The 13419-nt window shown below is 34.0% G+C and overlaps 1 protein-coding gene across 1 annotated transcript in view; it reads right to left on the bottom strand.

Moving 5' to 3' along the window:
- Positions 1–2585: 2585 nt before the first annotated feature.
- Positions 2586–13419, bottom strand: part of LOC116346699 (toll-like receptor 6) — a 27542-nt gene continuing 16708 nt past the window's right edge. The window contains exon 2 of the mRNA XM_031776891.1: positions 2586–4949. Within this exon, the coding sequence (XP_031632751.1) occupies positions 2874–4949 (2076 nt within the window). The 3' untranslated portion in view covers positions 2586–2873. The remainder of the gene's footprint in view (positions 4950–13419) is intronic.

Below are 13419 nucleotides of genomic sequence, written 5' to 3'. Positions count from 1 at the left end.
CACTTCTATACCAAGTTTGAGCGCGATACAATAACTACTAGTATCCATTTGTTGACTTGTTCAATTATACCTCAAGTGACTTTTTCGATTTGTATTTTTTGGATTTCTTTTGCATAAAGAGGCATATTGACAAGAAATAACTGCATCAGCGTAGGTCCCAAGTGTTCTACGATAACAGCCAAAGCAATCTAAAAAAATTCAATCAAGTTCTTGTTGAGATTTCGACCAAAGTTTTAAATTATCAAGCAACTCAATGTGATTTAAAAAATCTAATGAATGATTTCTCTAAAATTCTTGTACAAAACTCGCACTTTTTCCATTTCATCATCTTGGAACATCAACAGAATCGTGGCTCGTACTTGAAAGTTTGAGGCCGATCACCCTTTGGTTCACCGTTATGTTTTTTCATGTTTGTGCAATCCACTGTGACGATGCACAGTATTGCGCAATTCTTGTTTACTTTACAATAGCTATGGATGTGAAACGTCAACTAGTTTTGAATTTGCACAAAAAAGGTTTGCGACAAGTTGATATTTTTCGGAAGCTTCAGAGCGACAATATCAATTTGAGATTTATTCAGCGCACCATAAAACGATACAAGGAACATGGAACAGTCGATGTGAAGCGAAAACCGGGCAGAAAAAAAATCCGTAAGAACAAAAGATCTGGTCAACAAAGTACGAGATAAAATTCGTCGAAATAACAAAAAAAGAGCTAGAATCTTGGCTCGTGAGCACAATATCAATCGATCTTCAATGCGACGAGTGTTGAAAGAAGATTTGGGAGTTAAACCATTTAAAAAAAACCGAAAACACGGCTTGACAATCAAAAATAAGCAAGATAGAAAGCAAAACTGCAAAGAACTGCTACGCCGGCGCGCAACCTCAAACATTGTTTTTTCAGACTAGAAGTTGTTCCTTTTGCAGCCAAGTCTCAATGCGCAAAATGATCGTGTTTATGCAGCGAAAATTGAGGACATTTCTGAAGATGATTTAGTCATTGAACGATTTCAAAATGTGTAACTTGTCATGGTTTGGGCCGCCGTTTCAGCCGACCAGAAATTTCCCCTTGTTTTCGTTGGAAAAGGCGTTAAAATTAACGCAGCTGTGTATGAAGAAGAAATATTGCGCAAAATCTTTATGCCATATGCCGAAACTGTGTTTGGTGATGAATCGTGGGTGTTTCAGCAAGATGGGGCACCGGCACATCTAGCAAACAAAGTGCTGAAGATTAAGAAAATTACAAAATTGGATGCATTCAAAAAGAAAATCGTCAAGATTTGGAACGATATTCCCATCGAAATGGTGCGCGCCGCGTGTAAATCGTTTTTACGACGTTTGCGTTTGGTGGTCCCGCTAAAATTTTGGACCCTCTTCTAAATCCCAATTAAGTTTTTGTTCAATTTTAGTAAAAAACAATACGTTTTTTGCGCATATATAAAAGCGACACTTATTCTGGCCCACCCTGTATATCAAAGCACATAGATAATGACAGCTGGGTAACGCAGCAGCTTCACTATGGTCATCTGGGTTTATGTTAAGTGTCTCAAATCTGTGCTATTTTTGGTTTAAGTGATCCAAATTTGAGTCATTTTGGTTTGTCTGGTAGCCACTCTTGCCATCATCGTGCCTTGCATTATATGAATTATGATGTAGTAACAGTTTTCTCATAAATTTTGAATTAAGCATTTGCTTAAAAAAATTCTTACCTTTTCTAAGAGGATTTTTTCACCACAGGTAACGACGATTTTTTAACCACATACTATAAACGATAAATTGGTATATTCACGAAATAAGGTTCATCTTTTAAAGTGAAAACAAAATTATCAATGAATCACAAATGTTAATTACAGCATTTTTTGTAAATCTTCTTCGTTTAATTTCTGGTCTGTTTTTTTTCCTGGATTGATTAATATTTTATGTGAAATTCTGACTTTTAATGCAATACGTAACACGGACCGGAGCAAACATGTAACATTATTGTATTTTTGAATATACCGATTTGATGTTTATAGCGCGTCGTAAATATTCGTCAGACATTTTATACTGAAAATCAATATAATATTAGTGATTTAACGCAGTCAGAGTTACCGATTTCTTTCTCTATGTATATAACCTGATAAAATATATTTAAAACGACAGTTTTTACCGATTGCTTTGATTTATTTCACATTTTTGTGGGTTAAGTCGAACAAATAACTTAAAGAAGTAAGTAAAAAACAATATTTAAACAAAACGGCAATTGGTTTCGCAAAAGATGGACTTTCATTACAGTGTTTCTATACAGATTTTGAACAGATGATCGGACCTTTTATTTTGTAATTGTTCATAATAAGAATTTCCCCAGGATCTATTTAGTTTATTGTTTGGCTACATTACATCTATTTCGAAGTAATTCATCAAATTCCATCCATAACAGCTATTCTGGATGGTATTTTTTTATTCTCTCTGGTCAAGTATATAAGAATTAAGTTTTAAATGCATTCATTTGCTTACGTAATTCATATTTTCATTTCTTATTAATTTATAAGCTGTTTATATTTTCTTAAATCGAAATAAATTCTATATTGACATAGTTCGTTTTTATCATTTCATCGCTTTGATTATTTACATTTTGAATAATTTTTAAAATAAAAAAATCCCAAATTTGTTATTATTTTTGGATAATTTATTATTTTCACTTCGAATCAAGTTATGAATGTAATTCTCTGCTACACGTAATATCTATCACGTTTAATGCCGTTTCTGACTCTGTTAACAAATGTTTAATATTAATATTTAGTTAATTTTATATTTTATTTTAATTTTAGTTTCAGTTCCAGTTTAATGTTCGGTTTGGTATTTTCGTTTGAGTTCCGATAGCTAATCTTAAAACTAGGCCCACATAGCTTGTGGCAATCGCCTGTCGAGTGTACAATTTAAATCACATTTATTATTGCAGCATTCTTCGTTATTGCAACAATTGCTATTGTTTGCGCTATTATTGTAACTGTTCGTTTCGCTCAAATTGATGGTTAAATTTTGATTTGAAACAATATTGTTGCCGATAATACCTGTACTAGCGCTACTATTACTACTACTTTGATGTTGATGATGATGTTGTTGTTGATGATGATGTTGAGGCTGTTTACCACTGCTGCCACTACTCGCTTCAGCACTAAGTAAACTGTTGTTTCCGCTATGGTCTTCGTCTTTCGTACAATTCGTAGGAACCGCGTATTCGTGATGATTATGTCGATCGAGTGATTTTCCGCTTAATAAAATGGGCGGTGGCAGTGGTCGACGCTCATTCGTGCTGTAGCAATTGACTGTTTCGTATTTGTCTCGATTGGCGGGTGTTGCAGCGTAATTGGTTGTGCAATCATTTATCGTCGCATAATTATTGCAGTCCATATGTCTACCGTAATCGGCATGACGTTGAGTCGTATTATAGTTTTGGGCTGCTGTTGCATAAATATTGACAGCCGATCGTTTTGCCAGACAATTATTTTTTCTAATTTGTGGCATTGCGATGCGTAATTTTTGCCAAAACTTTTTATCATCCCATTCGATGCAAGTATTGGTTCGCAAATATTCACGCATATCTGCATCGATGTCTCGCCGTGGTAAATTGCCATACAGAATAAAAATCAGTTTTCGTCGTCGCTTTAGCACTTCGTGAATAGCACTTTTCACTTCAAATCGACTCCATTCATTGTACAAGAAATTTCGAGACAACACGAGAATTACCCGTTTTGAGCTTTCTACCGCCTCGATTATTGTATCAGCTATATAATTTGTAATTGTATTGAAGTCGCGGTAGTGCAAACACATTCGATATCCAACATCATTTTCCAATGTGTTTGCCAAAATTTGGTTAACAAAGTGCTCGTCTTGTAAGCTGTATGCAATATAGGCATCATATAGGCGATCTTTATCGTAATCATCGACGAAAGCGGCCGACTTGTAGCACATGGTTGGAAGACAATGAGTATGTGCCCAAAGTTTCAATTCATTGCGATAGCAAAAAATACCAATGATCAGACCGAAGAAAGCAACAAACGCGCACGTAGCCGCTAACAAGAGCGGTAATAAATTTTCTATGTCTTGAGGCCGTATAATGGTCGATACACCGTCTTTGAGCGTGCACTTTGAGCCATTTTTATCTTTGAGAACACTCGTTAAATTGTTGTAAACGCAAGCAATGCGACTTGAATCGCTGATTTTCTCCGTGTTTGTTTGTAAAAAATTGCGAAAACGGTGTAAGTAATTGCATTCGCATGACCACATATTGTCAGCCAATGCGATTTCAACGAGATATGGATTTAGTGTAAGTTGCCATATTTCAAAGTGAACCAATTTGTTGTTGTCCAAACGAAGCACTTCAAGCTTGCGTAAATCGGCAAATGTTTGATTGCCGATAAACGAGATACGATTGTTTTGTAGGTATAATTCACGTAAATTCTCCAACGCACTTAGCTCCTGTCCCTGTAATCGTAAAATTTTATTGTACTCTAGATGAAGTGTCGTCAATTTTTTCAACCCATGAAATGTCGTATTGTAGATTACTTGAATATTTGAGCTATTAGCATACAATACTTTGAGGTTCTTTCGACCGATGAAACTATGTTCACTAAGCTCACCAAAGTCATTTCCATCAATATACAACTCGGTTGTATCCATCGGTATATTTGTTGGCATTTCAATGTATCCAGCTGACGAACACTCGACGACGTTAGTTGACCAAGATTGATCATGGAAACATGTACAGTTATTTGGGCAAGTCATTTCACAATCACATGCATCAAAGTCACAGCAATGACACAAGGCAAAGCAATGCGTTTTATAAGTGCAAAGGAAATGAACTGGTTCGGCATCGATTAATGGTATGAACGATCGATCACGATTGTGCAACAGCTTACAGTATATAGTTTCCAAGTCCATTATATGTGGATATTGACCAGATTCCACCTGAAATGGAGAATAAGAGAAAATTATGATTAGAAATTTAAAAAAAACTAGAATACATACGGATGGATCAGATTGAACAAGCAACGACCACATCCTTAGTAGAAGATATTTTATTAGTCGTCGGATTTATCGGCTAACCTAATCGATATACTGAAGTCTTTACACAAAATTTCCAATAAGATAACGTCAACAACGATTGCGCATACATGTGTGTACGGAGGATACAAAATTATGCAATAATCGTAGAAAAAGAATACATTCATTTTTTACGGTGTTTGTTGTTGTTGCATAACATGAGAATAAACCAATGCGCCCGATATCCTATATGTATGTACTGAATTTCTCAATCGCACTACATTGTCTGCTTTATTATTTCCAAGAGTTTTTACATTGCTGCGGCTATACCCACTTTTTATAGTAAAGATCATGATAATGTACAATATGTGTGTGAGTTTCTGTGCACCGAGCATGATTGCCGTAAACTCTATAAGTTGCATTGGCACTTTCCAACTTGATATTATATATATGATTGTCCGAGAATGAATGTGAGACTTCTCCTGAGAGTTTATTGAAATGTAACACCGCCATACAAAAAATGCTGACAGTCAGTGAATCTTATTTTCTGACCAAAATACATAATATCAGCAAGTCTGAGGAAATTTCAATCAAAAATAAGGGTATACCTTCAGAAGAAGTTTTTTTGCTTCAAATAGCACACGATTTTACGCACTTTCGAGCCAGCAGGTAATGGCACAAAAACCTATTGTCAAATGGGAATGAAAGGCTAAACCTTTCTGGATGTGTTTTACATAGTTTATGAGTAAACATTTTTTATAGTTAATTATATATTTTGGACAATGATATGTACACCTGTCTAAACGCAGAGCTATGCACTAGAGGGTTAAGTGGGAATATTTAGTGACATTTTAAATTTTGAGAGATAATCGGTAGCTGTGAAAATATGAAAGAGAAAATGATTTATTATTGCATTATGGGGAACAATTTTAGCATTTCCGAACGCAAACACACGCACACAACAAATGCTGAATACGTACACGATTTGAGATGAGACAAAACCATTAAATTATCTCGTTTTATTTTATTGTAAACGTTGAGACGCATTTGCTTTTTCATCCATTTATTCCTTCACGAACATCGTACACATATCTTCTTCTTCGTCATTTTTCCTTCTTCAGCGTACAGTTTTGTTTAGGAATCAACGTTGCTGATTTCTTTGCGATGTACACAGTAAGAAAATATCAGCCGACGCTATACGCAAAACCGACTGGTACGTGCGCTCATACATTTTTACATCTTTTACATCTAGTGACCATACGATTTTTCGACTGATTCGTTACTCTTTGTGCGTATCTTCGCACAGTCGAAAAATCGTATGGTAATAGATGTAAAAGATGTAAAAACGTATGAGCGCACGTACCAGTCGGTTTTGCGTATGGCGTCGGCTGATATTTTCTTTCTGTGTACGCTATTGTGTTTCAGGCTTTGTTCAATTCATTTTTATAGAATTATAGAGCGCTCACATCTACTGCATTTTATAACCATGACTCGACACATCTCTTTCTTTTTACTCATATCTTAATGGGTGGAATTGTTTGTAATTACATTCTTTATCATTTTCGTTGATATGCCTCATGTTTGACTACAAAATTTTACATCAGTACGTTGTATATAAAAATACTTAAGATGTATATGAGTGGAAAGTGGAATTTACTTGCTTTATTATTCACCATTTAACTTCATTCAGTACTATATAATAATAATGATAATTTATTCTTTCGCATTTGTTTCATAAGAGAGCTGGAAAGAGTTACTTTTTATGGAAAAAATGTATATATGAGTGTTTGCTTGTGCAAATTTATGAATATAAATATTTTAGCATGATGAATGAAATGAGAAAATTGTATGCTATAAAAGCAAATGTTTGCCAAACAATTTGTTCCAGATCAATATTCATGCCAGTTCTGTACTCATCCAGTTCTTGATTTTTTGCTTGCGTTTTGTTTACTCTTGTAATACGAGGACTTCTTTTGGCTTAGAATTCAGTACTTTATGATCCAGTGGCAATGGATGTCGTTATTATTTTTATTATTGTTGGTGATGGCGGAAGAATGGCGTTGACGCTCATAAAATTTGGATGTTTGTATATTTGAAATATTTTGCGAGTGTAAAAAGGCGACGAACATGAAAAAAAGAAAAAGCATCGCAGATTCCAATAACTGCAGTGGGGAGGCGCGCACGAATTACACAATGAAAAACATTGAACGTTAACAAAAATGTACGAATCTTCAAGTCTGATGGACCCTGAGCTGCATTGATATAATAGCATACATTTACAGATACAGGACTTCGATATAAAGGAAAGAGAAAACGGGAGGCAGACTGATACACTTTTTTTGCTTGACAATTTCTCAGCCAATTGAAGAGATATTTAAAAAAAAACTCTGAATACTTTGGCTGTGTTCATGGTTTGTGTATTGATCCAAAAATTCGATTTTATATTATGATCGTATTTTATACATGATTTTATACGTCTGTTTACATTTGCAGAATTTAAATGTACCAAATATTGTATATTTTGTTGCAAACAATGAGTTTTCTTGCTTTGATAAATTTACATAGATCTGCCTCTGGGCGGGGTACACGAGATTGATTACTAAAATTTTCAGATGTGAAAATACTTCAACTTATAAGAGAAAAAATTCATGTGCCCAGCAAATGAGGATTAATTAGTTTAAAAGTGTTTCAAAAATGCTGTGAGTTGAGAGAGTGCTTTAATTTATGAGTACAAAAAAAGAAAAAAAATGGTTTTTTTATTTCAATTTTGGTAGATTTAATATAAAATCAACCAACAACGAATTAAATTTAGGTAGTAAATAAAAAACCTATTCAACTAATAGTCTCTTTTGAAAAATATGCTCCAGAGATGTCAAAAATGATAAATCCAATTCTTTTTTAGTTGATTTTAAATTAAATTTACCAAAATTTTGGTTGATTTTATATTTGTACACCCCACCTTAAGCTAATATCCAAAGATACATTTGAACATGAAAGATAGATTGTAAATCATGTTATGCACAGGATGCTTAAAGATTTGTAGATGAATATATCTTTAAAAAATGTCACGCTCAAAATGAATTTAATAGTATATTCTTGATCTGTGATTTGAAGTAAAAATGTCGTAAAAATATCGATTTTTTCTGGTTGAATGGTATTCGAAAATTTAAATTTGGTATCGCCCATTCTGATTATGAATTCAGATTGGTTTTGGTGTGATGTCTTTTTGTGGTACATTTGACACATACCATTCTGCAATAATGATTTGGAATTACGTGTTTTATCTACATTTGTAATCAGAGGTGAAAGTGTTTGTGTAAAGATATTTCAATTTTTGTATACTCGTAGTAACGTTTTTCATCCATTTTAACGTTGAAAAATGTAACGCTATGACCCATTTTGGTGGTCATTTTCGTGTTAAATAAAAGATAGATTATGTGTGTAGCTTTCACATTCCACAGCACAATGTGAACCCGACCCAACACAACGTTAAGTTTTAATTTTGTATTTCAATTATAATGATTCATTTGTCGCAGAAAAAATAATAAACAATTGGTATACAAAGAAATTTGATTTTTGTTTCAGCAAGAGACATTTTATCGCATTTTTTAAACGTATATATTTTTTTTTTATTTCATGAATTTAAATTCAAATTTCGAATTCGAGACCTATTGGAATGTGTATGACATTTGACAGTTGGCTGTTGTGCATGTCAAAACGAAGCCGACAGTATCTGTTTACATTCAAAAATTCGCCTTGTAATCATCACATCGCATCACATCGTGTTAGTTTTTTTTATACAAATGATTCCTTTCATGTGATTTTAATGTATGTTGCAAAATAATAGATTTATTTACGTGGTGAATTTTGTATTTGTTTCTGTCTTGATTTTAAAATAACAGAACATTCACAAACTAGCAACGTGAAAAATCATAATTTCGCCATGCGATCGAAAGAGTGAATTTATTGCATCGATATATTTTACTGTTGGAAGAAGCGCGTTGAGTGTTAAAATTGGAATTTCACAATCGAACGTAATAAAATCTTGTGTGTATTATGAACACAGCAATGAAACGACAACAACAATAACACATATTTTTACTGTCAAAATGTTGATGTCAAATGGTGTCGACATTGGTGACGGTATTTTGAAACAGACTGTGTAATCCATATTCATCGTATATGATCCTATGTAAAGTTCTATACTTGATCTAGTTCACATTGACGGTTCAAATCGTTTATGTCCACTAGCGTGGACATGGACTGTGTGTTTCTTCTGTTACATGTACGTTGTAATGGACAAGTATAGTAACATGGCGTCGTTCAAATAAATTTAAAAATCCGTCCACTCGTGTCGACACCATCTAGCACGGTAGTAGGGATTTCATTGCTGTGATTATGAATCGAATTGACAGTTCAGTTTAAAATGAGTTTCTCTGGTAGTGTGTTCATCATTTGTTCAATGTATTTATTCTTTGGAATTTTGCTGTTAGTTTTGAGATTGGCCGAATATTTTGAAACGGTAAGTTGATTGTCTCTTTGTCCGGCATATATTTCTTTATATTTTTGTGCTGAAGTGAGTGTTTTTTTTCTGTTCAAAGTGTTTTAGTAAAGTTTATGCCATGATTTAATGTAATTCTTTTTACTTTTTTTTTTATTTTTAATTGAGTGTAAATAGGCAGCAAAATGGGTCGTCACCAGAAGGCTGATCCAAACGTGGCAATTGCATCATTCGAATGGTCGATGCGTACATGACGACATCCAGAACAAACTCGACGTGATCGATACAAGACATGTGTGGGTTCACAACCCAGGGTTGTGTACCAAATCCAGTTGTTGGCTTACCAATACTCATCGTAACCAATGTGAGCAAACGATTACTACAAATGCGACGAACAATTGAACGAATGGTCGTTTGGTGTCAAAGAAGCAACGCTTCTTCAAAACATGGCTACCAAATGTTGCAAACGTTGAAATCGAGGGAGCTGCAGGAGCACAACTAACGCTCACAACTGTATGGCATCGTGATATCGCAGCAGCGAAGTTGATCCTTTACAAAGGTATGCAAACAATCGAAATTGATGATACAAAATACAAATTGTAAAAGAATTGATATAATGTGTTCTTGTTATATCATTATGCAGGTGAATGCGTGGTGTTCAAGCGGACAATTCATCCAAATGTACGGAGACCACGCCGTGTTGACAACAATCAGCCATTGCCATTGTATCGAGGTCAGAATCAGAATGTCAACAATGGACATCTGCAGCTGCAGTAGTAGCAGCCCTCATTCAACAACAACAACATCATTCAATCAAATTATAATTTAGAAATTAGTTTATAACAGTTATTTATTAGTCCGCTAGGCTTGATTAAATTGTGGCCTTGCCGAAGTACGAGTTACCTCTTGGTTTAAATTGTACTCGGTAAGTGGAGTTTATTGCATATTGAAAATTATGAATGATCTCAATTTTATTCATAATAACAATAATTTCCAACATAGTGGCTATTGGACAACGGCAAGCAGCCATGAAAATAAAATATGAAAAGAAAAAAGAATAACTCCCAAATATATATTCATTTATATTGGAAGAAACAAAAATGATGTTGTGAGAAAAGTAATACTTTTTTCAAGGGTGTGTACTATGTAGTATGTATGTGTTTACGAAAGGAAAGTATCAAGGGGAATTGATGATGGCATGAAAAGCAAAACTTGTACTCACAAAAAATGGCACAAACATGGAAAAGTCTTGGCATTTATTATAAGGTATTTTTGCAGTTGCTTTTGTTAAGACTCTTACACAGTGTTTGTCCGCTTCTGCACAACGTTCATGGTACAAGTCCATAACAATAAATTTAGCTATACATTAGTTGTACACATATTTAGTTGGTTGGCATACGGACACGCGTATTTCCAATCTTATTTAATGGAATCTTCACATTCAATTTTCAAGTTGGAGAATTTTCAACATATTTCCATTTCATCTCATTCTGTATTTTCGCTACCCACTCAACAACATTTGTGCACAATTCGAGCAAATTATGTACTTTTTCCGAGCCGACATTTTTCTGACTCGTTTTTCCCTCCAAACAGAGTAAAAAATCGGTAAATATTTCTGGCCTGTGTTTCATACTGCGTTAAAAGTCAAAATAACGCATAAAATAATATTCAATCCAGAAAAAACAGTTCATATTTTTTCTTTACAATATATATTTTTTTCAAAATGAAACTGCGAAAATTTTTTGGAGCGATTTTTTCATAAGTATCTATTTTGAAATTTCTATTCAAAATTATCTTCAATAGAAATTTTTCGTTTTTATGGCCTCATGCTTTCTGTTGGTAGTATAGAGCATAAATTCAGTATAGGCGGCGCTTTTAGGTGCAGTGATTTTATTCGAGATGTGTGTGTGTGAATTTGTTCCGTTCATTCCCTATAAGTTCTATAGCCAAATTTTCAAATACCGGTTTTTTTACCCAAATTCTCCCCACTTACTCAATTTTTTCCCAACTAGAAAGAAAAACCCAATTTAACTAGGGATTTTTTATCGAAAAACTTTTCCGATTTGCCAGGGGGTTTCATTGGCGGATGATTGCAGCTAGCAATTCACTCACTTAATTGTCATATTACGAACAAAAATGTCAATTTGATGTCTAAAGAAGAAGAATTGAAAGAAGTTTTGACAACAACAACAACAACAACAATCATTTATAGACCGATTGTACCTTTCGGTGTGTGGTCTTTTACGAAACGACTAGACTCAAATTCCTCTAACAATTCCTCTCCAAACTTACCTATCGAGAGCCAGGTCTTGACTTTCTCTACACCAATCATACCCTCTAACATTCAAATCACATTTAACCGAATCCAAATAACGTCTACGGGGTAAGAAGTTTTGACGTTTTACAAAAACGTAGTATATTTCTCTCTCAAACATGAGCTATAAATAACATAGGCATGTTATATTCACGCATTATTATACTTTTCTGTATCGTCTATTGCGTACAGATTTCTGCAAAAAAAATAGTATAAAAAATCAATAAAAAAACATCAATATCGAATCTCATATTTGAAGAGAAATTGCATAAAAAATGGAATAAAATCTTTTACTGTTATTTTTTTTATTCATTTTTGCCAATGTCACTACCAACACGTTACTTTGAGTGAACAAAAATGTGTCTGACAATCAGAGAAATTTGCTGGGATACAAAGAGTTCAAAACCAGATATACAATGTAATAATGTAAAATAATATAAACAGCTTTTTGAGCTTCATATATTTCCGGTGGGTGCTGGTATCGAAGATTTTTTGTTGAAGATTCAACGAATACGACATCTATTAAAAGACATAAAGATTTTTGTTACTAAAGAACACACTGACTCTGATATTGTGTGTCCGTTTGTATTGCAAATTCTGCACTCAGTTGTCAACCGTAGCTGCTTGTGCAAAATTTATAACACACACGCATACACAGAATCGGAGTCGTGTGCTCAGTACCAATACGTTTGCAATACAGCTATATAGTTTGCTAGAGCTGTGTCAATAGAGCAGTAGTAACGAAAATCTTTATTGTCTTTAATAGGTGGCGTATTGTTGAATTTTTAACAAACTCTTCCAAACAAAAATTGCTTCACCAGCGCCCACCGTATATTTCCCTCTATATTATCCTTGTGCCAAAAGTAACAATTGAGTTTGGCATCTCCATTTATTTTAATAGCTTTAAGCAAACACATTGCAAATATGTATTACAATATGTCTTAACGTTGATTTCATCAGTGGTTTAGTGGAGTTGCCAATTTACCGGCTTCGGACGCCAGGCTATTTTAGTATATGTAAATTGTGTATCTGGAAGAACAAGAGCTCAAACTCAGAACTAATTGCAGCGGAAATCAGAATGAATATTTTACAAAGTGCTCAATAAATAGGAATCAAATTAAAAAGAGATATATTCGCTCTTCAGTTTGAAATGAACAAAATTAGAGTATGCGAGTATTGTATGGCAACCATATCACCGTATCCATTCCAATAGAATAGAATCAATCCAGAAAGATTTTGTGATATGGGCATTGAGATTTATTTACCAAAGAGATGAAAATTTTGTGCTACCACCGTATCAATTTAGATGTGATGTTTTAAATATTCAACCGCCTTGGAGATGGCGTATAAATGCCTCTATATTTTTAATTTATGATCTCCTTTTGGGTAAAATAACATATGTCCATAAAGTTTTGGCAGTAAATTCAGATGTTCGTCATTTGAACAACAAACATACAATATTAAATTCTTTTTTATTGGTATAAACCTTCATTAATGGGCTACGAATAGCACATTCACCTTACACTGAACGGGCCATTGTCTTCGATTTTTCTCAGTATGCGTCGAACCTTCAAAATCAT

This window comes from Contarinia nasturtii, unplaced genomic scaffold, assembly GCF_009176525.2.
Source record: "Contarinia nasturtii isolate CC-2019 unplaced genomic scaffold, AAFC_CNas_1.1 Cnas_scaffold_1630, whole genome shotgun sequence".
Taxonomy (NCBI): Eukaryota; Metazoa; Arthropoda; class Insecta; order Diptera; family Cecidomyiidae; genus Contarinia; species Contarinia nasturtii.
The sequence above is the reverse complement of the archived record's forward strand: the minus strand, read 5'-3'. Positions and strand labels throughout refer to the sequence as shown.